Source organism: Larus michahellis, chromosome 16 (assembly GCF_964199755.1).
Source record: "Larus michahellis chromosome 16, bLarMic1.1, whole genome shotgun sequence".
NCBI lineage: Eukaryota > Metazoa > Chordata > Aves > Charadriiformes > Laridae > Larus > Larus michahellis.
Window position 1 is genome coordinate 3,341,686 of NC_133911.1, and position 27,154 is coordinate 3,368,839.

A 27,154-nucleotide genomic window follows, 5' to 3' on the forward strand; every position below is an offset into this window, starting at 1 on the left:
TTTTTCAGCAGAAAAAGGGAAAATAACGCACCATCACACTGTGATAATTCCCATGCCTTTCCCACATTGCTTTCCAACTTCTTTTAATGCATTTTCCCAGAGCAATTGTGGCTCCGCTGACTGGTTGGTGACCTGGGCACAGGTCAAGCACCAGCATGCATCCCCCCTGCAATGGGATTTGGGAAGGAGGGACGCGCGGCAGCCCTAAAATACCCCAAACCACTGCGTTTCCCTCAACCCCAGTGCTGTGACATACACAACACAACCATAATCCTTTTGAAGAGCAGCCCAGGCCTGCTGGAAATGAGCCTAAACTGTGCATTTTTTTTCAACAGCAAACCCCGCGATCGCTTTCTGGGCCAGTTCTGCTCCCACAGGTGAGAAATTCCCACGTCATCTGGCTGAAAGACGTAGCAGCAGAGCACAAATCCGCCCTGCAGCTGAGCTCGCCGGCACACGGACACAGAAGCGGGCATCCTGCCCCAGAGCGGCTACAGCCCCACGGGGCTGCAAGTCACCAGCCACAGAATCACAGAATGGCAGGGGTTGGAAGGCACCTCTGGAGATCACCCCGTCCCACCCCCTGCCAGAGCAGGGTCACCCACAGCAGGTGGCACAGGAACGCGTCCAGGTGGGGTTGGAATGTCTCCAGAGACGGAGACTCCCCCACCTCTCTGGGCAGCCTGTGCCAGGGCTCTGCCACCCTCACAGCAAAGAAGTTCCTCCTCCTGTTGAGATGGAACTTCCCATGGTCACGTTTGTGCCCGTTACCCCTTGTCCTGTGCTGGGCACCACTGAAAAGAGCCTGGCCCCATCCTCCTCACACTCACCCTTTCAGTATTTATAAGCGTTGATAAGCTCCCCCCTCAGTCCTCTTTTTTCCAGACTGAAGAGACCCAAATCCCTCAGCCTTCCTTCATCAGAGAGGTGTTCCAGTCCCCTCAGCATCTTGGTAGCCCTTTGCTGTCCCCTCTCCAGCAGTTCCCTGCCCTTCTTGGCCCAACCGTGTGGATGCACGCCCACCAAATCACAGCGCTTTGCCTCAAAAATTAATTGCCCATCTACAAATACCCTGCAAATAAAGGTTTCCTGTTTTTCCCAAGGCTGCTCTGGTGCTTGGCAGGACCCAGATGCCACCCCCAGACACGTAAGTGTAAGTCCTGTGGTACAATGGGCACCACATGGCTGTTTCTGATGCAGACAGTGTTTTGAGACAGAGCAGAGAGACGCTCCCTCAGTGGAGATTTGGCATGATTTTATTTATACATAACACTTGAAATAGTTATATTTGGGAGGCAGGGGAACAACAGGCAGCGGGAGTACAGAGCTTGCAGTGATCAGCAGCACACAGACCCCACTAACTAGACACTACAGAGACCCACAGGGATTTTAAAAGGATCATGCATCAAGCTCATGCTTTTCCCTACCCGCCATACCTTTCACATACACTGTGCTTTTCTCCCAGTTGCAATTTATGGCACATCATATGACAGAGGAATCCAGGGTATTACTTCCAAGATCACTGAAATCACAAGGGAGATCCAGCTGACTTTGCTAAGCATCAGTTCAGGCCCAGTGGGAGTCCTGCAGGATCACGGGAGGTATCTGTGACCCTCAAAACAAGGCATTATACACTGTTCCTCACAGGCATAAGCTCTTAGCCCTGATCAGGGAGAACTTGTAGTACTCAGCAGCCACCATGAGTCTTCAGCTCCTCCTGCCAGGAATCCTAAAACTGACCCGAACCCTCAGCCAGGTTTAGCCCCAGACAAAACCTGAGCACAGCATATCGGACAAGGAGCTATTTGCTGGTTAATAACCATCAGCCGTTACCAGGCGTGCATATTTCAGATCAGCAGCTGGCAGGGAAGAAACCCAACCATCAGCATTTGTTTCCACAGCCACCCCAGTGACCTGACTGAGGAACGGTGAAAGGAGCATAAGCACTGCTATAGACATGGGAAGAGGGATTGCCAAGTGGGGGAAAAATATCTGATGCGTAGGAAAGTGGCAGAACCCAAACATCACAGAGGCAGTGACCCACAGACACCTCCGCAAGAGGTTAGGAGCGTTGGCAGTCCAACGCATGGGAAAACCGCAGTTGCTTCCCCTTGGCTGGATGCTTCAAAGGCTGCCTTTCCCAAGGAGACCTCTCCGAGGTGTGCAGCAAAGTCAGCAGCCGCTCTCGCCACTGTTCAATCCTGTACACACGTACTCTATGTCCCAGCTGAGGCAGAACATGCTGCCAAGACTGCAAACAGTGCTGTGTTCTGAATGCCGCAGGCACTGGGAAGAATCCCTCTTTTTTTCAGGGCTGAACATTGTCTTTACCGTCAAGGACTTGGTTTTTTTTCCTGTATTTCACCCATGGTGGGCAGAATCCTACCCTCTTAGACAAAGCTGTAGGAGCTGGCTCATTAATGGACCTCCGTTTCTCTCACATCTAAGTGCTACACAGCCTTCCTCAGCAGACGCGTCAGGATGGTGATTCTGGGAGGTAACGGTGACGGTGGGGATGGACAGGGCAGGGAGAAGCAGGTGCTGGCTAGGGCAGGGCCTCTGGTGCTGCAAACTCACACCCAGGCCTTGACTTGAGTGTTCCACCCCTTGACACAGCTGCACAGGCCTCCCTCCTCGTACCAGCGCCACTTCACGCCCTTGTACACAGCCCTGCTGTACGGCTGGAAGCACATGAAGAGGTGGAGACGCCTTGCCAGGCTGCAGTAGATAGCCATGGCCACCACAATGAGAGGGGACATGATGACGAAGCCAAGGATAATGAGGGCAGAAGAACTGTTGTCATCCAAGATGCTTCTGCAGTAGCGGGCAGCTGAGTGCAGCACCTGTGGGAAGAGAGACGAAGTTTGTCACAGACCTGGTGGTGGGTGGGAGTGGTGACCAAAGTTCCCTTAAGTTTCTAGCGCTTGCACAGAAAAACACCCCTCTTCCCTCTCTCCGAGCTGAGCCCAGCAACCTTCAGGCCACACTATGTGACTAACAACTCATTTTAATCAAGCTTTCAATTATTCCAGCCTCACTGCGATAAGCGAGCACTGCACACTGATGCTGAAGTAGGAAACGCTAGTCTTTGTTAAGTCATCAGAACAGCACAGCTTCACATTTGACAGGCAGAAACTAAATAAAAAGGCCGATTGCTGCTACATCAGTGTGGGTGGCACAACATGCTGGAAATTATAACAAAATAACTAAAATACAGCAAGACGTTCGATTCTGCAGACAGAGGTTGGTCATTCCATAGCTACCAGCTGGCTGGAGACTCTCCAGACTCCTGCCCTGGAACAGACCCCTTTGTGTTCTCTTTTCTCTGTACACGCTGTACTCATTTCTACCTCCCCACTGCAAGATCTGCCAGCAAAACCCCTCAGCCCCATGTGGCTCAAAGCATCCAGCACACTAACTGGTCCTCACCGAGTGGCATTGAAAGCTCTCCCTTCGTCCTGGCAGCAGCAGATCTGAGTCAAGCCACTCAGTTCTCCTGCATTAACAAATGCTATAGGCAACCCCCACGTCCCCTAGCTGCCTTTCCTTTTGCCATATTCTTTCAGCAGTACAAGAAACACAACCCATCATACTTTAAAAAAAGAATAAAAGCCATCTAATGGATCTGCAGCGCAGAAATCGGCCTCTGGCTACTAGGAAGGCATTGAAAAGCAGTAGCCCAAAGAAAAAGGACTGCTCTTGTGAAGCCATACTGCCGCAATCCCTCTCTATGCCTATTAAAGTCTGTGTTGAAAGACTCCTTACAGCTAACAGCAACAGGGCTGCTTTCACTTCTGATCTACTTGAGTGTACTCGAAAACCTTTTGCATCTCCTCGAAGCCTTTGACTGGAGAGCACGGGGTGTGCACAGGAGGACTTGAGGTTTTGGGAGGTGAAGGTCGAGCAGAGTGAAGCTGGAAGGGGTAATTCCAGGAGTCAGTCCTCATACTTTTTCCCATTTTGGGTTCAATTTGAAGCTCATATTTATGACTTCCAAGGACCGGTTTCAGATCATAGGAAAAAATTATTTAAGGGCTTTACAGGCAATCTCATTTTAAATCTACCCTAAAAAGCCTCATGTCTCACAGAGTCCTCATTGCACTTGTGGAGACAGACCAGCATTTTACCAAGGCCCACACTGCACTTTCTCCCAGTGAGAGTTTATTAGGTTATTTCTAGTGTTACTCTTCAATAAAACAAAAGTCATTCTACGCACATGCCCTTTTGTATACGAAAATCCTAACAGCTATGGACTGTAAAAGGCAAGTGTTGGAACCCACAATGAAGAAGGGTTGCACGACTATCCAGGTACATCAGGACCTCCTCTGAGCCACTTTTGTTCTCTGTAGGCTCTCCAGAGCCTCCCACTTTATCCCGTTGGGCAACACACACATTTACATCCCATACTAAAACATTTCCAAAAGGCGTCAGAGACGCAGCGGGAATTTCCTGGCCCAGAGGTACATGATTTCTCTACGAATTATGCTTCACTCCAACCAGCACTTGTGTCTGCCTTACGAAACAATTAGCATGACAGATGTCTCCCCGTTCATTAGTTGGCAGGACCAGGAAAAGCTTTTCAATAACAGCAACTATGAGTTGTCGTCATTTCAGGGCAATAAAAATCAAAGCCAAACTTCTCAGACCAGCAAATACATCAGTACCGAGAAAACAACAGTAACACAGTCCCTTTGTCCGGGAGCTTTGAGATGGGGAGCTGTGGGGTGACAGCTCGTGTTGCTGGGACATCAGCTGGATAACACAATACAATGGCTTTATTGGAAAGTTACAGCACATCCCCCAAAGCCATAAATGCCTGTAAGCCAACAGTATGTCTTCGCGTGCTGTGGTGTCCCAGGGTTTAAGGGGCCTCAAATAAGCAAACTAAGATTCCACCTACAGAACGAACACCTTTGCCACGCATTCACAGCTCCTCAGGGTAAATATCACTGGTGCTAAAAGCACTGACACGGCAGCAGCTCTCCCAGAGCCCAGTGACAGTTTACACACCTGGGAAACGTGATTTCACACATCAGCTAGGCAGGAAGGGTGTCTCCTCCGTCCCTGTGCAGTGAGACCTCCACAGCTACGCCCATGCACAGCTCCACAAAAGTCAGCAGAGCCTTACTGGGTTAAACTGGGCAAATGGCTGACCCTGCTGCTTGGTTGGACCCTTTCCTACCACCCATGCTAGGATCCGCTCACTCAGACAGAGGTCCCAAGGACTTGGGCGATTAAATAGGATGCACAGGTTCCATTAAAAGGAAGGGGAAAAGCTTTCTTCTTTCAATATTTCTCTGGCAAATGCATCAGTTTGAGAAGATTTAAATAATCTTCCCTTTAGTTCAATTCTGTGCGATGGGGAGACCAATATTTTGAGTCCATTGTCCCTGCTGGGCGTGTTTTTTCCCCTGAAGAAGGAAGTAAAAGAGCTCTTCTAACTCAGGATAATCAGCAAGAGAAGTCATATTGAGCTGCTCCAACAGTCACTGCCTGCGAGGAAAACAGGAGAACTGCTTTTTCACATCCACACTTAGTCAAGTGATTCCAAACATATTTATAGAAATATACCAAAGCGAAATTTATAAGTAATGAACTAATAAAATCCAGAGGACAGCAACCAACTGGAAGAAACATGCACACAGCCAGAGCCTTTCCTGACAAAGCAGGCTCATTTGTTGGTGCAAGAAACCGTACGGCACATTTGGGAACACATCTGAATGTCAGGTTGGCATAAGGGGATTATATATTCTGTTAGACTTTACTAGTTCTATCAGTAGTCATTAGGCAGATGAAATACGACACGCTGCAGAAGGCTTACTTAAGTGGAAAGTAACAAACCTTATCAGAGCCCATGTAGGACCTGGGTGAATTACAGAGTTGGGGTTGGCAGCTCTCAGTAACAGAGGTCACAGAAAGAGAGAGAAATATTGTGGCATTAAAATGCAAACAGCAACTCTGTCAGCCAGGGTGTGTATTCACCTGACCTGTCACAGCTACTTGTTATTTTCATGGGAATACAACTTCATTGCCCAATCAAGCTTCCATTTCCCACAATACTGGAAGAAAAGCAGGGTAAAAATGTCTGTCTCTCATTCCTGACAGCATTCAGATGTGCCCACAAGATTGGCATCTCATCCAAGCTTGTTGTGAAATACTATAGATTTATGCCTGATCACATTACACTTAAACAACTGTACAAAGTGCAGTGCACCGGGGTCGGACCAAGGGGTCCCATGCTGTCTCAGTCCCCGAGGAGCTGAGCAGTCACAGGCAGCTTGTCAGTGTTCTGTCTCTCCCGTGAGAGCCTTTCTGTCTACTGACACAACCTAGGGGTGCCAACCAACTACTTTAAGACAATTAGACCAGAAACCGTAAAGCCTGTACTTCCCCGGACAAATGCACATGCCAGCCTCGCTGACAGCTGTGTCACCAAGCAGAGACCGTTCCCTTCTACAACCAGGAGCCTGCGGCTCCACATGAACCGCCATAAACCTGCTCTTGTCAGCCCAGTCTATACCTGCCCCGGAGAAAATCCATACGCATACACACCCCTTAGGAAAACAAACCCAAACCTCAGGGAGTCTAGCCTTTCCTTTACAGCCACTGTTCTAAAATAAACCCCTTATGGATGGCCCTGCCTTAGAGGTGGCTCTTAATAGCCAAGTGGAGCAAGGCTTACTTACCCGAGAGTGGCATTGGAAGCCAAAGTAAACCACCACAATGGTAGGAAGCAGGACAACGGTGAAGATAACAAACATCAGGAGCAAATTAACGAAAAAGACCAAGGAGTTCATGGTGACTACCACCAGGGTCCATGCCAAGCAGCACCAGGCACTCCGCGGTTCCCTGGGAAGGAGCTGGTCATTCATGTCATATGGCGGGAGGCTAGGAATCATCCGAGACTTCTCCGAGAGGTTGTCTGCTCCAAAGTCCTCAGTGTCCTGGCCAGACATTCTTCAAGAAGGCTGCTAATCAACTCACACTGTTATTCAAAATGGTTTCTTTGCTTTTGGCAATAGACCTGGGAAGTAACTTGCAGAGGCCTCTTCCACACACGGACAAGAACACTTAACCAGCGACCATAATGGCGCAAGGAAGGAAAGCCCTCTTTTGGCCACCTGCTCTCCCAGGCCCTGGCCAGCACAGTTTGTTTCCTTTCAGAATGTTTTCCAGCAGTGTCCCAAGCTGGCTTTCAAAGTAGATGTGGCTGCTGGAAGTTTGGCAATTATTTTGCTTTTGAATCCATAGTACTTCTGAATTTGTTGTTGTTCTTCCTAGAATTATGATCCCAAGAAGTCCCAAAGAGTTGCTGTCTTAGCTTTGATAGGCTGCTTGGTTCCAGAGAACACCTAGCTTTAGCATCCTCCTCCACCTTCTAGCGCTGCTCGTTGCTGAGAATACCGGGCTTAGGCACTTTCAGGCAGTTCCTTGACTTCAAATCATTTTCACCCTGTACCCAGGTAAATATTCCCCCTCGTGTCTCATCCAAATGAAGTGACCAGTGAAGATAATGAAGAGCAGTTTTTTCTCCACTCTCTGCCTTGCAGAAGTCCTTGCCCACACCTCGCAGAGCTTGGAGCAGTGTGTGATTTCACTGCTCTCCGCTGCCTGCACTCACAGGCACTCGAAGCAAGCAGCGTCTTCCTTTCTGAGCCGGGTCTGAGCTTTGCAACACTGCTCTATTTACAGGGTAGATTCTGAAGCTGCTTTCTGCGCTAGCCAATCCTTTACATCTCTCTCTCTGCTGAAGTGATTTAGCACACAGCAACCAAGAGCCACGCTCAAACCATACACTCCCAGGTCAAGATGGTCCCATTGCAGTTTTAATTATTCTGCCTCTGACTCATTTTCTACCATTTCTCTCTAGATTAAAAAACCTTAGAGAAATTGATAATAATCATCATATACCTCAGAAATCTGTTCTCTGCAGTCATCGCTGTTATTGTTTGCAGAACATACTGTAATTCTGGTAGTGAAGGCAAAGCATTTATCAATTATTTCATCTGCCTCATGATCAATATTAACGAAGAATTTCAGCGATATCTATGCATTTATGTAGCCTTTCAGATACGTTCATATATGCATGATCGTAGTATTGCAGGAGGGAGAAAACTTCCTTAACTCCAGAGGAAACTGAGATAGCACAGGTCTTACCAGAAGGCACAGCTCATCTCCGGCACAAGTCAGGGAAAGAATCCAGGAGTCCCGCGTTCCGCTTGATGCTATTTCTCTCAGAATAATTCTGCCCTAGAAAAAGGTTATCAGAAAAACGAGGTTCACACAATACTAAATGTAAAATGATTTTATAATAATCACAGACGAGTGCTAGCTTTCCTTTATTAAATGCTTCTGTTAAAAATTGTACATTTTGGGTGCCCCTGCCGTTGTTGGGTGTTCTGGTATGTTTATCTGCCTTACTTATTTACTTTTCAGATCAAACTGTGGCAACGGTGGTGGCAGGTTTATTATTTATGTAAAATTCTACCTTCTTCATGATGCTTTGGGAAGGAGAAAATAAAAGCGGGAGGCGGTATCTCCACTAGAATCCTGTTCATTTACCAAGTGACACAAGAGTAACTTTTCTTAAACATTGGTTTCAACTGGGATTCATCCCAAACGGGTAACCGGTGGCTATTCCCCTGGCTATGGTGGGGTTCGGTTGGACTGGATAGGTTTCATTGTTTGGTGGTGCCTGGCTGGAGGGAAAAGCCTCTCACCCCAGAGAGCAACAGGGGAAGGAGAAAACATCAGAGCTAGAGACCCATTCTCCACCCAAAAGAGGGGGGAGCTGCGCTGGTCCTCTGGTGCTAATGACTTAAACTCAATTTCTCTTGAGTAATTTTATTTCCTCTAGCTCTAGCACTGAAGGTGACACTGAATTTAATTAATCTGTTTCGTTTGTTATTATTTATTCTTTCTGCTGAGTTCTGTCTCAGTGGAGAAAAAAAAAAAAAAAAGTTGATGTGCCAAGAGAGGGCAAGAAGTTTAAAAATAAACTTTTGAGACTGACAGCGCTGCCAGCAGCCTGTATCCCGATTTGTTCCAGAAGGAATATACTGGTAAATAAGAGAAAACATTAATTTGTAGCACAGATTAAAGTCAACATCTGTCTGTATTGAGTTCAGCAGCCCTGGACAGAGCAGGGTAGGGAAGTGTGAAGTCCAGAAAGCAATTGCTTTGCTTTGGGCAGCATGCACCAAGAGTTTCTGGTACTGGACCGTCCACAGCCAGCCCCCCAGTTTCCCAGCCACAACAGGGAGCCCGGGACCACCTGAGCCTGCCTCACCGGACAGAAGTGAAACCAGAAGCACAGAACGGCATAGAAGGGGTTGAAGGAGCCAAGGATAAGCTGATTTTCCCTGTGGAATACTGCTCTGACAATCCTATTTCCTTCCGTTGAAAGATTGTTCTAGTCTCTGGTTACCCCACGGAGCTGGAGTGCCAAAGATCATCTCGGGTACTGCAGTGTATTGCATGCACTGATCTCTGGGAATAATGGTTTTCCTTGGTTTTTAAACTGAAAAATACATGAAAATTACTTCTTTAACCTGATTATAAATTCATTTACCACAGCTCTGCATTGTAAGTCAAAAAACAAGAGACAACTGTCTCCCAAATATGAAGATGTTCCTCTACTTTTTCATTTCTGAATGTCAAGCCATGAAACATTTTTGAAAGGTGTACTAACTAATCCAAATGTTTAAAATCGATTTCAAAAGCACTTCAGCTGAAAGATCAATTTTGATTTTGACAAGACTGTAAACCCCAGGAGCAGCTCTGTTTGGACAGCCACTTTCCTGGGAGAGGGGGAATGAATTGTGAAAATGTTTTAGTAATAAATGCGTGAGAGAGATATATTAAAAAATACAGAGAGAAACAGCCTTTAAAACAGACATCAGAGTATGAAAAGTCCATTTTCGTCTTGTTCCACCCATTTCCTTCACTGCACTCTCAGGCTGAATGGCTCCCGGGGGAGGATGCAGGGTAGCAGCCTTCTCTCAAGCTGCAAAATGTGAAATCTCTGCCCAGATCTATCCAGACATCCAGAGGGAAATAACTATTGAATCCATCCTGCTTTCAGCTGTTGCACTGGCCAGCCACAGTGTTAATAAAAGCCTGAATCTGTGCGGGAAACCAGATGGAGTTGGATGTAATAAACGTGACAAATGGCATGGAGGCTACCAAAGAATCTCAGTATTTACTATGCCTGTCCAACAACTGCTGATTTACATGCGTAATGTTTTTTTTTTCAGTTCGATTTATGCCTTCTAAGTGGAGAAAGGACAAGACACACACACACACAACCAAAACGATAGGAAGTAGAATCAAGGTTAGGTTCAACCACGGAAAGATTGCAAACTCAGTGCTGGGCGACTAAAATTTCTCCCCCAAAATCACTTCAGCTGTGTTGTGTTGGGGCACCAGAGAGCTATTAAAACCAAAAATAAATGAAAAACCCAATGAAACCATCAGTAATTCTGCTACTGAAAACAGCTTAGAATAGCCAGGCTGGTGGATCTGAAGAATTTTTTACCACTTACATTCTTTTTAAGCATTTTGTAACTTTCTTATTTTTTTCAGACCCAGTAGGATCTGTTTATGATGTTCATGACAAGTTCTGCCCATCTCGTGGGTTTTCTGCTGACCTGTGTGACTGTTCCAACTTAATATGCACCCTTCACTTAGGAGGAGGGGCAGGAAAAGAAAACGAAACAGCTTGATACTTGTTGAAACAATAAAATATTAATTTTACCGTGGGTGAGGGCATGGTGGTGTGGTAAATAACAAAGCTGCTTAAATAGTCATAGAAGTGCCATAAATACTAAAAAGCTTTGCTAAATCCAGTGAAACTTTCCAAAGTTCTTTTGCTACGATGAAAATGCATTTTAACCTGTCTTCTTTAAATTTATTTTCTTTTGGAAAAAACCCCACACATTCTAATGATTCTTCTAATTACTGAATGAACTTTGTGTCAAACAAACCCCAGGGATAGCAAGAAAAATTCTAATTCTGTGGAATTTCCACATCCTCAACAAGTACCTGCCCATAAGCGGGAAAGATGTTTTGATGATGCTGCAATTTATGGAGCAATTTCTAACAGGAGCATCATTGCTTTGAGATGCCGAAACTGGTAATGATTAAAGATGATCAGACAAATTCTTTAGTTCTCTTCTCCGACAGCACAGACCGTTGCTGCTAGGAATTAATTTTCCCACTGTCTATAATGACAGCACCATCTTGTGGTTTGGTACAGATGATAAATTTTCATTTTACATCTCACGATCTCTTACACACAGGTGGTTACTGGAAGATGTGCTAGCCAGTGTGGAATTGTTCCAGTCACTGAAAACAACACAAAACCTTTTCAGGCTGCTTCAGCACCACTAGTTTGAGCACTGCTAGCGATATAACCCAGGGGTGCAGAGGTGCGAACTGAACGGTGACTGCAAGTGAGGACCAGCATCCATAGAACTTTCATAAACAGCTCCAGCACCTCGCAGGACAAATGACAATGCAAAACAACAAAGCTGCTCCCTCCCCATGTCTCCACGGACATATGGATTATTTTTTCACTGAAAGCACTTTACTGATCAAACTCGATTACCCACCATGTCTAAAGAATTGCGGGTTGAGCCTTTGCATACTAATAGCAAGTTATCACGTAATCGTGTTTTAGGCTGCAGGGACAGGTCACTGATCATCAATATGTCTGCAGTTTAATAGGAGTATCACAATCACCTTTCTTTGCCTAGTATCATTTGGTGTGCTGCAGTTGCATTTACTTTCAGAAGCTCTCAGGAGCTGACATGCAACTCACTGATGGACCGCATCTACCGTTACCTTCGACTGGAGAAGAGCTCAATCAACAGCAACAAAAAAACCCAACTGAACGCAGTAGATCTGTACATTCTTACTGCAGAACGGAATGCTGAGAGCATTTCTGAAAAGAGTTTTTCACTATTATAGGACGAGGGAAAATGGTTTTAAACTGGAAGAGGGGAGATTTAGATGAGATCCGAGGAAGAAATTCTTTGCTGTGAGGGTGGTGAGCCCCTGGCCCAGGTTGCCCAGAGAAGCTGTGGCTGCCCCATCCCTGGAGGGGTTCAAGGCCAGGTTGGACGGGGCTTGGAGCAACCTGGGCTGGTGGGAGGTGTCCCTGCCCAGGGCAGGGGGTGGAATGAGATGGTCTTTAAGGTCCCTTCAACCCAAACCATTCTGCGATCCTTATTCAGGGAGTTTCGGCAGCAGCCCCCCAGACCCACTCCGTTACACCGCGCACCACCCAACCCGTTGCGGTGCAGCCCGGGAGCGCTGCACCCCGGCGCGGCCGCCGGTGCCGGCGGAAGGTGCGGGCCTTGGTCCGCCCCCCTCCGGTCCCCGCCCCGGAAGGCGCCGCGCCGCCGCGGGGGGACGCGGGGATGGTGCTGCTGAGCGCGCAGCGATGGATCCGCAGCCGCCTGACGGACCGCTTCTGGAGGGTGCAGGAGGTGCTCAAGTACGCGCGGGTGAGTGTCCCCGCCGTCCCCCCGATGCCCACCGGAGCGGGGGCGGCCGCTCCTCCCCCGGAGGCGCCCCGGGCCCGGGGAGCGGGACAGCGGCCTGGCCTGGCCTGGCCCCTCGTTGGGGTGTCCGCCAGCCCTGCCCTAGCAGAGAGAGGGCAGGCAGCGAGCGATATACTGGCCTGTTACGGTATGAGAAACCCACAGCAACTTATTGTCGTTTAGACAATTATTTTGTCACCTAAGGACTGCTCCCCGCACGGGAAGGGGAATCAGGAAAAGGCAGGGAAACACGAGGGTTGGATAGAATAAGACTAGATAATTAACATTAGTAACACTAAAGAACCAGTATTGATCCCGATACCACTATAAAATACACGGGGATCACACCCAGCCCATTCCCCCAGCAGAAGCCGTGCACTCCCCGCAGGGACAGCCCATGTGGGACACTGCGGGAGGAAGGGAAGGGCTCAGGGCTCCGGCACCAGGGCAAGGAGTTCTCAGGGTCACAGCCATCATATAAAGAGAGAGAACTCCTCAGCAAACTTTCTCATTTCTATTGAATGTGACGTTCATGGTCTGAAATAACCCTGTTGGCAGCTTGGGTCCAGTGCTCGGGTCTCATCCCTCCTCGTCCCCGCACCTGGTGAGCTCGAAAACACCAAGACCTTGAAACCCACACACCAGAGGTGGCTATAAAGTAAATATTTTCCCCAGTTCAGATGCTGGAGTCTTCTAAAAGTGCAGTTTTCCCAAGCATTAGAAGATAAATGATTCCTGTGGCGCTCAAAGCAGGACAAGGTCATAAACACGCCTGGTTTTTCATGCCATGTCACAGCACGTGGATGGGTGTGAATAAAAGTCAGAACGCGTCAGGAGGACAAGCATGGGAGGTAGTGCTTCTTGGTGTAGTACTGAGGTGGAAAATGCTGAAGTAAGTGACACTATCTATGTCTTGTAGTGCCCAAGCTGCCCACAGTGCCAGGAGCAGTAATTTATTTCTCTGACTGCGCAGCACTGGCTACTTCTTACTTGACGTTAGCTGGATGTCAGCGGTAGCTCCAGTAAACTTCTGTCCTTATGCTTTTTATTTGGGCAGCTGCAATGTTTCTGACATATCAGAGGCTCTTGTCCCATCCCCGAATTCACACTGACAAAACTGAGAGGGCAGCTCAGGAATGAGAATAAATACGTGAGTTTAGAGGTTGGCTGAAAGCACTGGAGGTGATTTTGCCGGTTGCCTTCTCCCTGGAACCACAGCCTAAAATGAGGCCTGGCTTTGGCTCCCTCCTGCTGGACTGAAATTTTTCCCCCTGCTCCAACTTTTCAGCTTCAGGTTTCCCATGCTGGAAAACACGGAAAAAATATTTTCATTATATGCAGGCTGAAGGCTTAGCTGATGTTTGTGATGCATTTTGTGATCCTTGGTATGAAGAGCACACATTAATATTATTGAAGTAATGTTATTGAACAAGCACATATTAATATGATTGAAGGGTTTAACAGCCTTAAAGATAACTGAACAAGAACATCGTGGTTTTGTTTCAGCATTTTCGTGGAAGGAAGAACCGCTGCTATAAGCTGGCTGTACGAAGTGTTCGGAGAGCTTTTGTGAAGTCTACAAAGGCCAGAAGAGAGAAGAAGAGAATCCTCAGAGCGGTAAAGCGCAAAATGTTATATATAAACATTAAAATGGGAGAAGAGCAGAACTGAAATAGTAATTTTCCTTACTGGTGGGTTCTCTTAAAATGTTTAACCAGTGGCTGATAAATATGATTTTAAAGTAAGCACAGTCCCTCTGTGGTCTGAAAAAGCTCACGTTCTGAAGTTCATACGTATATATGTTGCACTGAGAAGACTGTAGGTCTGAAAATGTTATATTTACTAAGTGTGAGCAGATCTGCATGACAAAAAGTTTACTTTTGGAGTATTTTATCATCCAAGATGTTCATCTTTACACTTTCAGCTCTGGATCACGAGGATTGAAGCAGCTTCTCTTGAACATGGTTTGAAATACCCGGCTTTCATAAGCAATCTGCTTAAGGTAAGGATGGTGCTCGGAAAGTAATGACTTTGAAACAACAAATTGGTGAAAATGTCTGAGAGAGGTTTTCTGAAGTGCCAGGCAAATTAATTTGTTAGAACTCTGAAATCTTTCAAGTAGATGTCATCTGATAAAACATAATCAAAGGGTTGCTGGTTACTCTCTAAGAATGCAACTGCAAGGAATTGAAGCTGCAGCCTCCACTTGCCGATCTTTGAAGAATGATGGTGGGGACTTCCAAATTGGGGCTGGAGCAGGCAATAGCAGCACAGGGCATGGTGAAGGGATTGAAAAGCTCCTTCTGTCAGGCTGAACCTCTGCCAACACGGTCCTGCTTCCGAGTCCTCGTGATGAAAGGCCCTCTGCTTAGGAAAGGAGCTTGGTTCACTGCAGGAACTAAGTTCTGCCCTAAACCTGTTTCTCTTCCTTATGTGCTTAACCCCTTTTATCCTGGTGAACATCGTTGCTTCACACCTTGTTCTGTCCCCAAAACTTTTCACCGCGCAACTTAAGAATGAGGCTTCTAAAATGCTTTTACACTTACTGCTACTGCGGGCATTAAGCAACAGCTGCCTTTAGTTCAAAAAATTTCAAAATACAAAGCTTGGATTACCAAAAACAACCCTAAGAAATCTCTACTCTTTTAACTACTAGCTTTGTGTTTTGGTGAGCACGGACGATGCAGGGAGTTGGTGCGTTGCCCCTTGTTCTTAAGTATGCTGGGGAATTGGTTTTAATTTGCTGAGACTTGAACTGTACAATGAAAACTTGTTTCCCTTGGCTGTGGTCTTAATAAAAAGATAGTGTTTCTGCTTCTTAAAGTAGAACTACATATAAATTTATAGCCTATTTCAAAACATTTTATCTGTGTTTCAAATAAATCGGTAACTTTCTAGGTTTTCTGACGTGTTTCTTGTAAAGTTACACAGTTTCTGAAATTTATACACTTGTTCTCCTGGTCACTTTTGTCATGCTGTAACCAAAAGAATCAAGCACTGCCTAAAAAAGCACTGCCTTTTTCTTTTTTTTTTTTTTTTATCCCGCAAGATGCCTGTCCCTTTGATTTGTCTCAGAGCAATGTATTTTTGTAGGGTTCTCTGTTAAAAGATCCAAAAGAAGTAAACACTTATAGAATATCTCCCTCTATGAATATGCAGTTAACTGCAATATCTACCCTCGTTAAGAGTATTTGATCCTGCAGTCTTTCTTCCGCTACTGCAGGGCAAATTTTAAGATACCAAGCAGCTTCTAGCACAAGTAAATGTGAATATGTCTAAGAACTGAAACAAATGCCATGGGTTAACCTGTAACATGTGGCCTTCCATGAAATAAGAGATCCTTCTTCAGTCTTTGGGTTTCTACCAGAGAGACTTTGAGAAAGTCAGTAAAACAAATTTTACACAGTGACTTAATGAGACATCCGTGGCCGAGCAGTCATGTCTGACACTTCCCTAATAGTTCCAAAATTGTACACCGTAGAAAAAAGGTAATTTGCCTTAAGACCTCAAGTAATCATTAAGCATTTCACTGTTGTTCCTAAAAATTACAGTACTTAACCAACACATTTTCTCACATTTAGTCCCAGGTGGAGCTGAATAGGAAAGTGATTGCTGATTTGGCTATTTACGAGCCGAAAACATTCAAGTCCCTAGCTGCCTTAGCCCAGAGGAGGAGACAAGAAGGCTTCCTTGCTGCCCTGGGAGATGGAAAAGAACCGGAGGGGATATTTTCACGTATCGTACACCACTATTGATATTAGAAGAGTCTGCAGATACGTGTTATAAAGAGGAACTTGTATTGCAAAGTAACCTCGCTCGCTGACTGCTGCTGAGATCGTAGCTGTGGAAGCAAATCCTCTCAGGAGGGTCCCAGAGGGAGGACGAAGGGAGGTCGAGGTGCCAGGCAGTGGTTAGTCAGGCCTGTAGAAGTCCCAGCGTTAATGACGTATATAGCGTGCAGGCGCTTTCTGTTAAGGATTTAATAAAGATATTTTTTTTGGTAACTGCTCCTGGAGAAGCCATTTGCGTGGTGAATTCTGGCGCTGCCCCGCTGTGGGGGGGAGCTAGGCCCAGGCCGCCTCACTGCGCCTGAGGGCGGTGGCGCGCGCCGGAAGTCCCGCCTCCTCCGCGTCGTTCAAATTCCCAACCGGTGCGTCACGCCGTTCCCTTCAGCCCGGGGTGGGGGGGGGGAAACAAACGTCAGAACGTTTGCGGCGGCCGGGGCCAATCGTCGAGAGCCGCTTCGGCGCGCCCCACCAATAGGCGGCGAGGAGAAGGGCGGGGCGGGGCGCCGCCCGGTGGGGAAGGAGAGCGGAGGCAGGCGAGGCGGCGGCACCACCACAAAATGGCGGCGGGGTCGGGCAGCGCGGCGGCTGTGGTGGCGGTGGGAGGCAGCGGCCCGGCTGGGCCTCAAGCTGGCGGCGCTACGGCGGTGGGATGCTCCCCAGCGGGGAGCGGCGCGCCGGTACCGGGGCCCGGGGCGGTGCTGATCGGGGACCGGCTGTACTCGGGGGTGCTGATCACCCTGGAGAACTGCCTGCTGCCTGAGCACACCCTGCGCTTCACCCCCTCCATGAGCAGCGGCCTCGACCCCGACACCGAGACCGAGCTGCGGGTCACCGGCTGCGAGCTCATCCAGGCGGCCGGCATCTTGCTTCGTCTGCCGCAGGTGGGTCTGGGCCGCGGCCTGGCCGGGCGGGGCGGCCGGGGGGAAGAAGGCCGCGGCGGGGCGGGTGTGGGCTCGGGAGCGCGTTCCCTCTGAGGGGAGAGCTTTGTTTGCTAGGCTTCGGCCCGCCGGAGCCGGCACTCGATCGCTAGGCCGCCATCTGCGGTTATAGAGGCGGCGAGGGCCCAGGAGCTGCCCCTTGTGGCCGGGGTTTGGGCCGGGAGGGCCGCGGGGCCTGCGGCCTTCCCCGCCCGGCCGGGAGCAGGAAGCGGATGATGTAACCGCCTTCCTCCGCCGCCTCCACGCGGGGGGGGACAGGGGGGATCCTCCGCTTAAGGTCGGGGATTGCGGAAAGAAAGACTTTTTAGGCTCCTTTGACTTGTAGTGATCTCGGAAAGGTTTTGTTTCGTGGCGAACTCGTTGATTTCTGAGAGTAAAACTTCCCAGGCATCCTCTAGCTACCGAGCGTGAGCAGCTGAAGTTGTGTTAACGGCCATATGCAAATCATAATATGATTGGATTCCCCCCCCCCCCCCCCCCCCTCCATCTACACTGAAAGAGTAACGTTTTTGTGGCGTATTGTTACAACTTTCAGTTTTATTGGGTTTTAGGCTTGGGGTGTTTTTTATTCCCTTTATTTAATTGAGAGCGTGTTTTCATGCTTCATAAAAGAAATTTGTGATTTAACATATATACTTGATTTGCAGACAGTGTTTGTGGTATTGATAACATCTTAGGCAGCTTAATTCATTACTGAGGTAGGGGTGCAAGTTTTCTTCAGATACCACTAAGCTTATTCCCATACTTAAATATAGCTGAGCTAGTCTTCTGGGTCTTAAATCTGTTGAAATCATGCTAGGTAACTTCTTTTTGGAACTGGTAGTTGTTTTGTTAATACCTATTGTGGTTACTTCTTTTTTAGGTGGCTATGGCTACAGGACAGGTGCTATTTCAACGGTTTTTTTATACCAAGTCTTTTGTGAAGCATTCCATGGAGGTAAGAAAATATTTAAAAGCTGTATGTGGCTACAAATGTTATTTAATCTTTGATCTGTCTTGGCAATTTGTCAACTTAGAATTGATCAGAGTATTGGTTTTACGTACCGATCAACATGATTTTACAAAGCTACATAGTACTGATTTTGTCAAATTTCTAGTATTTCCTTGTTTTACCACCATTTTCTCTTGTTATCCCTCCTTAAGCTGTTGGAGGCGATCGGTTCCTGATTTGAGCAAAACATCAGTATGTTGCAATACTTATATTTCAGCATGTGTCAATGGCCTGTGTTCATCTGGCATCCAAAATTGAAGAAGCACCAAGGCGCATAAGGGATGTAATTAACGTGTTCCATCGCCTTAGACATCTACGGGAAAAAAAGTAAGCTCAGTCTTTGAAATAATCTGAAGTATTTATGTTGTATTTTAATTACTAAACTTCACGGGCCGATGATAGTATCATTCCTTCCCTGTTTCATAAATCGGGGAACATCTTGAAGAGATCTCATGAAGGAGAAAAGTGAGTTGACCTGTTCTATTAAGTAAATATTTTTGGTGTTATAAATAGTGATGCCTGTTACTTCTAGACAACACAGTTTAACCTGCATATGAGTACTGTTTGAGGTAAAGAGTATCTTCTTCAGAATATGAAATTTTCTTGCAGAAAACCTGTGCCTCTTATACTGGATCAAGAATATGTGAACTTGAAGAACCAAATTATTAAGGCAGAAAGAAGAGTGTTAAAGGAGTTGGGATTTTGCGTTCACGTAAAGCACCCTCATAAGGTTTGTACTGTATAAGTTAACTTCATCATCAGTGTTTCATATGCTCTAAATGCTTTGAGTAGACTACAGCTTCCATGTAGTTAGGCATCGTTTGTACATGATAACGCTAGTCAATTCGGCGAAGCTAGCTTCTTATGATCCCGATGTCTTCTTTCTCATTTAAGAGATTTTGACTAGTTGGTCTTGTATCACTGCTGAATGACGACTGGAGGTGGATGCAGATGCTAAGTATTCTTATTACATTATATAAGTAGGTAGCTTTGGTGTTGGAAAATGTCAACTAAACATAGATTCTTTAGCAGAAAGGAGTTTGGAGACCTAGGGTTGTGATATCCTGTTACCAGAAACACTGCATGTCATGATTGCTCCTTGTGGAAACAAGCTGAGGTCATTAAACCCATAAGAGCTAGTTGCAGTGTTTCTTGTGTTCTGAAAAGTATACTCAAGTGTAAAGGGCTTCACTAGAAATGAGGCAGTTCCCAATATTGGAGTATGATGTATCAGACTACTAGGATGATACTTGGAGGATGTAACTACTGCAAATGTTTGATTTGGTGCTTTAGTACCATTAGTGCTATGCCTTAAGTAGTTAAGTGTGGTAAAAGAACCTCCTACTTCTGTACTAGCAGAACTTGGGATCTTGCTCTTTCTTCCTCTAAAAACTACCACTGTCTTAAGGTCTATTAAAGCCTACTTAATTTTCAGAATTCACTCATGTTATCAGTACCCCAGAGGACAGTTGTACTTACTTGTTTATGAATTTGTGCTGTTAGCGTAGTCTTTTTTATCTGCATCCTTGTTTTCCTTTCAAACCTAAGGAAAAAAAAATAGAACTGAAGAAACTAGTGACACACAACATGTTCTGTGCGAATACCGTTACACTTCTGTTACTGCTTATTGCAGCTAGCAATATTTTCTCCCAAGTTACAGCTAAAAAGGAATCGTGAATTGTATAGGAGAACATACCTAGCTTGAAAACAGTTGAAGACAAGACATCTAGATGAATAGCAGGATGACTGAGCTCAGAAGACGGAGAGCTAGGAAGGTCAGATCTGGTTGAGTGTCAACTCATGTAAACTTTTGCATTGGAGAGCAGAAGCTGTGTGGATAAACACTGGGGATGTTGCAAACACTCTCTCATGTGGAGTGTTCTAGAGCTTGAAAGAGAATAACAGATGCCTCGTGGATGTCCCTCTGACATAAATAGGTGGCTCTCAAGATTCTTGTTAATAACTCAATAACCCATATCTTCCAGATAATCGTTATGTACCTTCAGGTATTAGAATGTGAACGTAACCAACACCTGGTCCAGACTTCATGGTAAGTTGATTTTCTTTGTTATAAGAGACCAGCAGGGGCAGTAGCAGAAATATGTCACTTGAGGCACTCTGGGCAACTTGCTCAGAAATGATTGTGGGCCACACCAGACAGCTCCAGTGTTTCTTGGCGTGCCCCAAACTACTACCCAAATGTTGATCGGCCTCTTAAGTTAGAGGCACTGTTTTAATGGTAAGGTAGCTTTCCACCCTGACTTCTCACTTCCCTCCTCTCTGCTTTTACTTTTCAGCTGAAGGGAAAACGTTGAGTGGGTTATAGCGTTTCCTTGGGTTTTTTTGTTCTTCAGAGAAAATTATGTGTAGTTAAAGTCTGTTAGCAGTGCTGGGAAATGGCTTTTCCCAGGGCTTGAGCTTGATTACAGGTGCATCAAAAACTCAGCACAGCTAAATTTTATTTATCTGTATGGATAATGCAAGATGTCAGCTTCAAAGACTGGATAAACTCAATGTTTTTGTTTGCCAAGAAATGTCCTCTGCCTTGTCGCTCTCATTACAGTAAAGATTTGCTTGGGGATGGGAAGCTTATGTAAAAGTCTAGGTCTTAAACTTAACGAATAGATAATGCTTTTAAGACAATAATGTTTTTTTACCAATACTGTGGTTTAAAAACCTTTAGTGAATCCAAAGATCATATTTCTGCTGACTGAACTGTCTGGTACTGTGACCTGTGTGTAGAGAACCAGTTTTGACTTTTCTTTTCTGTACTCTTTTAATCAAAGGGTAGCCTCTGAGGGTAAGTGACTAAGACTTCTCCTCTGCTGCCCAAGCGCTATGGTGCAGGGATAGCTGCCGTCTTCAGTCAAACCAAAGCAGGCTCTACAAAGAGAAGGCTGACTCTAGACAGGTGGTATATACATGATAGTATAGTAACTGGCCAACTGCTGCTTGTGCTTATACTGTTTGACTTTTATTTTTATTGCGCATTTTGACTGTTGTATATCTTATAACCTGATTGTTGAAGTTTTGAAAGGTTTTTAATGTTCTATTTCTATAACTGTTAAAATAATGTATTCTTAAATGATAAAGCAAATTAAGGTGGGATTCAAGTCTTACAGGGATGAACTAACACAACAAAAACTGAAATCTAGTTTTCATTTGTAAACTAGTTAAAAAAAACATTTGAGTAGATGCGTGAAGCTTGGAGTCAAAGGTAATACTTGGGACTTGGAGAAACTTCCCAGTACCATTGTGAAACTTACCGGTACCATTGCATGAAGTACTCGGATGTGAGTTACGGACTACTCATTACCAATCTTCTACGTGTTATGGAAGGAGGGGTAGGTGAGGAGGAGGAGGGAGGAAATTACCCCAATTGAGAAATGGTTCAGATGTTAAAATAACATATCTGCGTACTGATGCTTGTTGCTTTCAGTACATGAAAACTCGTGGATATCCAGTATAACTGTTCTTTGAAATGTGCATTTTTACAACATTACCTTTTTCTTAAAATATTGTGACAAGGATTCATTTCCTCATGTGTCTGATTCTGAGCCCACAGGAGAAATATGCAGAGGCCAAACTTGGAAGCAGACATGGTTTTCAATTTGGCAAATTAGAAAAAGGCTGTATGACTTCCAGATGTTTGAAGTACCACTTTTCTTCATCACTTCTTTTGCCAAAAGGTTTGTTCTCTCTTCATAGTGGGACAGAAAAGTAGGTTTTGAAGCTCCTTTCTTCCAGGAAGATGAGCTGATGCTTAGCATTGCTTCTCTGCTGTAGCAGTTGCTCTTTATGGAAACGAGAGCGTAAGACAAAGACAAAAAGGCGATGATACCCTTGGGATTCAAGTTTCTGTTGTCTGTGTAAACTGGTTACAAGTGCCTGGACTGTGGTCTCTGGTTTTGATGTCTTGGGGCTTAGTGAATCCTTGTATACTGGGTACCCACATGGTTAATTACCGCTTTCAGAAAGCGTATTACTTTGAGGACTTTCTATTGTGTCTGGTTTTAGCGTTTCCTCACTTTGCTTGACATATGTGCTCAATTATCTAGATCTTTTTAAGCACATCAGCTGACACATTCAGAGGAAGTTACTTTGTGTATATAAGATTTAGAAGAATAATGCTTAAGTGTACTGACTGGAATATATGCAATATTTTACAGTTTTCTCATTCTGTGAATATTCATTTTAAGCAACCTTACTGAAATGGGACAATTTGGAAACCGTATTTCATGTGCCAAAGAGGAGATCTGCCTGAATACTGAGTATTCTCCTGAATTGATGTTCCCAAACATCCCGATTTCTTCTATCGCTGCTTTTTGCATCGAAAAGAATTCTGTTCTGGATGGAAAATAATGCTTCTGAAGGAAAAGGGACCCCTTAAATCTCCAGTGGAAGTTGACACGTGCTGAAGTGGACTGCATTTTCATGGGAATCTACTACAGGAGCTGCAGCTTTCAGCAAACCACCTGGGCTCAGCCCTATTGCAGAGAAACATGTGAACCTAAAAGTCTATAACTGAGTACTTCAGATTTTCCTGTATGTTGTCTTGATGAAAATAACTTGCCTGTTGCATGAGAGCAGGCCGGTAGAGGTCCAAAAGGAAAAGTGAAGTTAAAATTGGTTCTCTTTTCACAACTCAATTTTCAGCAGCAAGTCAGTCAAGCAAACTTAATTTCTGTCACACATCCCTCCCCTTTAGGGAATTATTTTTATTTATTTTTTTTCTTAGTAAAATCATTCAACTTTTCTTTAAATTTACAGGAGTAAAGTCTGAATGCAGTAAGAACTGCATGCAGTAACTGAATGCAGAAATAAATAGTCCTTGTAAAACTAAAAACAAAAGAAAAACCCCAAAAACGCCAAACAACTTTGCAGTGCCATGCAACTTTCCTGATATCCTGTCTTTCAGGAATTACATGAATGATAGCCTGAGAACAGATGTCTTTGTCAGATTCCAGCCGGAAAGCATTGCCTGTGCATGTATTTACCTTGCAGCCAGGACACTGGAGGTGAGCATACAGTTCCATTAATTTTGTGTTCGTTAAGTCTTTTAATGGAAGCGGAAAACTGAGCGTGACTTCCCCTTCCCTTTCAGATTCCACTTCCTAATCGTCCACACTGGTTTTTACTCTTCGGAGCAACGGAGGAAGAGATTCAAGAAATCTGCTTAAAAATTTTGCAGCTCTATACTCGGAAAAAGGTTTGCTGCTTTTTCGTATTGTGAGCTGTCATCAAAGGCTGCCGCTTAGAACATGAGTTGGAAAACTTTATCCCATTTGAAACTAGCTGGAAGCCTGGACATTAAGTGGAACGGGATAGTAGTCACGGTGTCTGGGTCTCCTTAGAATTCCTTCCCCACCCCCCATAAGTGAGTAAGGAGAAAGTCTAGCTTACCAAATTTTGTCATAAGCAGTGCTCCTGTCTTTGCAGGTTGATTTATCTGATCTGGAAAGTAAAGTGGAAAAGAAGAAATTAGCTATCGAAGAGGCAAAAGCACAAGCTAAAGGTTTAGTACCTGAGGGAGCCCCAAGTTTGGATAACACATCGGGATTTTCCCCGGTACCGAAAAATGGTAAGTAGTGGAAAATTTGTTTTTAATCACTCATCTTAAACATGTACGTGCATCCCAAAAGGGAAAATATAGTGTGGTTTGTCTTTTCTTGGTTTTAAGCTGGCTTGAAGCAAATATTCAAATGGCGGAGTTTGAATAGCATTGTAACTTTGTAATTTCTTGAAACAGATAAAGGCTAAAATCAAATTAGCCTAAAATTAAGGTTGGTTTAAATTCATATAGTACAGGGACTTGCTTTTATGTGGTTTTGGCAATAAAGTCAAACAAATACTTGCAATTGGCATGTTATGCTAAAGAAATATTAAAGCCTAGGTAGGATTAGGAACTCTGACAGAAGTAGTATTTGTGGGTGATGGGTGGGGAGTATTTTCTTGCATCCTTGGTCTAAGGTTTCCAGTCTAGTCCATGTCTTGCCCTGAAGATAACATTTACCATCTTCTTCCTCAGTTTACCTTAATTACTCAGTATCTTTTCTGGCAATTAAAGGAAGCTGCTGTTCTTTGACACAGAAAGCAACGTGTTACTGTTGCAGTTAACTCCCTGGTGTTACTTCAGCATTTTGGCAGAAATGTTTCTGATTAATTCTGTGAACTTCTTCAGATCTATTTCTTGTGGGTGGTTATGTGCACGTGCATGTGTGCACGTCGATGCAAGCTGCATGCATACGCTACTGATTATTACAAAGATGATGAAACAGGGCAAGAGGAGGCTTCAGTCCTTCTTTCAGTCACTGCCATACTTTCAAAATAAGGTAACAAAGGCTTGTTTTTCTAGAGTCTCCAAAAGAGGTTAAAGGAAATAAACCTTCACCGCTACCTGTTCAGGCAATGAAGAACGCTAAAAGGAAAACGGAAGGAGCAAAAAGAATGAGTTCAAATAGCCCAGTAAATGGGTAAGGCTTTCATAATGAAGAAGTTTGTGGTGTTTTGGGTTTTTTTCCCATTACTACCTTAAGGAAAATAACTTACTGTTTACTGTCTCTTGCAGTGTTCAGAAAGGAAGAGAAAGCAGAAGTCGAAGTGGAAGTAGAGATCAAAGTTACTCAAGATCTCCATCTAGATCCGCATCCCCTAAGCACCGGTAAGTACTCGTGTCAGAGAAGGGTGTGCTGGGAGAAGCTCCCAGACTAAAATTTCAGAGTGAGCTTTGGTAGTTTCTCAACAAGAGCAGCTGTGAAATAACATAGCAGTATGTGCTTTAAAGTATGTATTGTGACTCCATTTAGGTGCAAATAGTAATGTAGAGTAATTCCATTTAATATTAAGAAAACAATAAGCTTTCTCTCCTGTTCCTTTCCATAGGAAAAGTGAAAGTTACTCTACATCGAGCGGTTCCAAATCCCACAGCCGTTCTAGGAGCCGCAGTGACTCTCCTCCGAGACAGTTCAACCACAGTTCTAGCTATAAAGGTTCCAAGGTGAGAAGTTACAAGAAATCAAAAGACTACAAATACTCAACACACAAACCACGGAAGTCTCGCAGCAGGAGCTCGTCGCGTTCCAGGAGCCGATCCCGGGAGCGCTCGGACCATTCAGGGAAGTACAAGAAGAAGAGTCACTACTACAGAAATCACAGGCACGAGCGGTCGCGCTCCTATGAGCGAGCAAGTCATCGCTATGACCGAGACCATCCTGGCCACAGCAGGCATAGGCGATGAATAAAGCAAAAAGGTCTTTCCTTTGGAATTGGAGCGGTGGAGCTCTTCCCCATTCGGTCTTTGCAGTATAGGGTTAACCTGGCTTGTAAACCACTTAGCTTGAGTAATGTCCATTCTGCTGGCGATTCTGTACCTTACTATCGTGAATCCAAAGGAAAGATCCTAATGGGACAGGATGACGTGAAAGACTCAAAATCTGGTAAATGTCTTGGTGACTGTTCCGCTGGAGTGTCACCCAGTAAGACTGCAGAACTTGTCTCTGGATGCTCCTATGCCCGCTCTCTAATCATTTGCATACCGTAGTGCAGTGGAGTGTTATTTGTGACTTCCAGTTCTGCACGCGGGACCTCCATGGCTCAGTAGCCGGAATACTGTGCTGAGCAGTCCTTCCCTGTGGAACTAGAAGGCTCAAGGCAGATCGTGAAAACCATTGGAGTGGCTTGGTGCTAACAAAGCTGTCTTTTCATACTGATTCAATTATGTTGTACAAATGTAAGGTGACTTTTTTTTAGAACTGTTGCCTATATTAGGTTATATATGTGTATATATATTTTGCAGTGTTACAGTACAGTATGGGAGTATGGCCTTACTAGCCTTTACACTTTATCCACAATGTAAATAAGCATTTGTTTTAATACAGGTGGAAGATATATACAGAAAATTCAAAACTTGAATTCTATCAAAAGACTTGTGTAGAAAATTCTGATAAATGTGAAAGTATTTAGCTCTGTGTATTGAGAGTAGTATATTTTTATCTGTGCAATGCTGTGTGCGGGCCACCAGCTCCTAAGACATTTCCTATATATTCATTTTAAGTGGTTTGAAATTCTTTACTCAGGATCTTTGACACTCTGAAGAAGTAGTAGTTTGTCAATCTGCATGCTTGTTGAAGAACAGAGCATTGGAAAAAAAAAAAAAAGGAAAAAAAAAAATAGCAAAACCCCCACAGCCCAGTAGTATCAGTTCTAGTGGTATATCTGAGCTGTTACTCTCATGCTCCCTAATTTCATTAAAGTATTTGATTTTCTATTAAAGTCACTTGATACTAGTTTCTTATGAGCTACACCACTGTGCCTACTCATAAGGAAAGAAATCTGGTGCTGAAGGAAGAGACTGTCAGATTGGAGTAGATTTAAGACCAGCCCAAGTTGTTGTGCCCTGAATATCAGTACAGCGGCCGTCCTGCTGGGCGCGTCCCGCGGAGCAGACGGGTGCTGGGCGAGACAGGGCGCCGGTGCTCCAGCCCTTCAAGCTCCACGTAGATCTTTCTAGAACCACTGGCCAAACTGCCCCTCTCCACTCCGGGGGAAACAAGCTGCCTGAGGTTTTTTTTGTGGTCGGTCTTGTAGCTGCCTCTGACAGTGACTCTTCTCACGCTTCTTTTAAATCCAAGCCAATCCCGTGGCGGTTTTCTTATTTTATTTTTTTTTAATCTGTAGGCGAAGGGGCTGAAAGGATTTGCAGTCAGCCATCCTTTAGCCAACCTCATCTGCCAATTTCCTGACCTGGAGTTTGCCTGGGATTATTCTGTGTAATTACCAGTGGATGAGTTTGTGAACTTGACTAATCTTTGTTTCAACTAAGTGACGCTTTTGACCACTGTAGCTCCCTCTGACGCTCTGTTCCGTAACAGTGATTTCTGCTCTACGCACCAG

At 45.1% G+C, this 27,154-nt stretch overlaps 3 protein-coding genes across 7 annotated transcripts; 2 read left to right on the forward strand and 1 right to left on the reverse strand.

Annotated features, from left to right (window-relative positions):
- Positions 1-1,235: 1,235 nt before the first annotated feature.
- On the reverse strand, positions 1,236-7,658 carry TMEM278 (transmembrane protein 278). Its single transcript, XM_074560359.1, has 2 exons — positions 6,687-7,658; positions 1,236-2,843 (listed from the first exon to the last, which is right to left on the reverse strand). The coding sequence occupies exons 1-2, from the start codon at positions 6,954-6,956 to the stop codon at positions 2,574-2,576; spliced, it is 540 nt and encodes a 179-aa protein (XP_074416460.1). The 5' UTR covers positions 6,957-7,658; the 3' UTR covers positions 1,236-2,573.
- A 4,716-nt stretch (positions 7,659-12,374) lies between these two features.
- Positions 12,375-16,554, forward strand: MRPL20 (mitochondrial ribosomal protein L20). Its single transcript, XM_074560509.1, has 4 exons — positions 12,375-12,509; positions 14,052-14,162; positions 14,470-14,547; positions 16,127-16,554. The coding sequence occupies exons 1-4, from the start codon at positions 12,423-12,425 to the stop codon at positions 16,298-16,300; spliced, it is 450 nt and encodes a 149-aa protein (XP_074416610.1). The 5' UTR covers positions 12,375-12,422; the 3' UTR covers positions 16,301-16,554.
- A 251-nt stretch (positions 16,555-16,805) lies between these two features.
- On the forward strand, positions 16,806-26,533 carry CCNL2 (cyclin L2). 5 transcript variants are annotated; one of them, XM_074609410.1, is made up of 11 exons: positions 16,806-17,214; positions 18,134-18,208; positions 18,480-18,589; positions 18,872-18,992; positions 20,248-20,312; positions 23,181-23,280; positions 23,367-23,471; positions 23,702-23,843; positions 24,618-24,735; positions 24,831-24,923; positions 25,145-26,533. In XM_074609410.1, exons 1-11 carry the CDS (start codon positions 16,891-16,893, stop codon positions 25,497-25,499), a joined length of 1,608 nt encoding a protein of 535 aa, XP_074465511.1. In that variant the 5' UTR covers positions 16,806-16,890; the 3' UTR covers positions 25,500-26,533. The 5 variants fall into 5 exon arrangements, with proteins under 5 accessions (XP_074465511.1, XP_074465512.1, XP_074465514.1 ...); XM_074609411.1 differs by having other exon boundaries at positions 16,836-17,214; positions 18,415-18,589; XM_074609413.1 differs by lacking the exons at positions 16,806-17,214; positions 18,134-18,208; positions 18,480-18,589; positions 18,872-18,992; positions 20,248-20,312 and adding exons at positions 20,321-21,951; positions 22,432-22,807.
- Positions 26,534-27,154: the final 621 nt, after the last annotated feature.

Excerpts from the sequence above, each read along its gene's own strand:
- CCNL2 (XM_074609410.1), top strand. The coding sequence starts at position 16,891 with ATGGCGGCGGGGTCGGGCAGCGCGGCGGCTGTGGTGGCGGTGGGAGGC. Across the intron at positions 17,215-18,133 it reads TCTTGCTTCGTCTGCCGCAG|GTGGCTATGGCTACAGGACA; the intron begins GTGGGTCTGGGC and ends CTTCTTTTTTAG. Across the intron at positions 23,281-23,366 it reads TTGCAGCCAGGACACTGGAG|ATTCCACTTCCTAATCGTCC; the intron begins GTGAGCATACAG and ends CTTCCCTTTCAG.
- MRPL20 (XM_074560509.1), top strand. The coding sequence starts at position 12,423 with ATGGTGCTGCTGAGCGCGCAGCGATGGATCCGCAGCCGCCTGACGGAC. Across the intron at positions 12,510-14,051 it reads AGGTGCTCAAGTACGCGCGG|CATTTTCGTGGAAGGAAGAA; the intron begins GTGAGTGTCCCC and ends GTTTTGTTTCAG. Across the intron at positions 14,548-16,126 it reads TCATAAGCAATCTGCTTAAG|TCCCAGGTGGAGCTGAATAG; the intron begins GTAAGGATGGTG and ends TCTCACATTTAG.
- TMEM278 (XM_074560359.1), bottom strand. The coding sequence starts at position 6,956 with ATGTCTGGCCAGGACACTGAGGACTTTGGAGCAGACAACCTCTCGGAG. Across the intron at positions 2,844-6,686 it reads GCTTCCAATGCCACTCTCGG|GTGCTGCACTCAGCTGCCCG; the intron begins GTAAGTAAGCCT and ends CTCTTCCCACAG.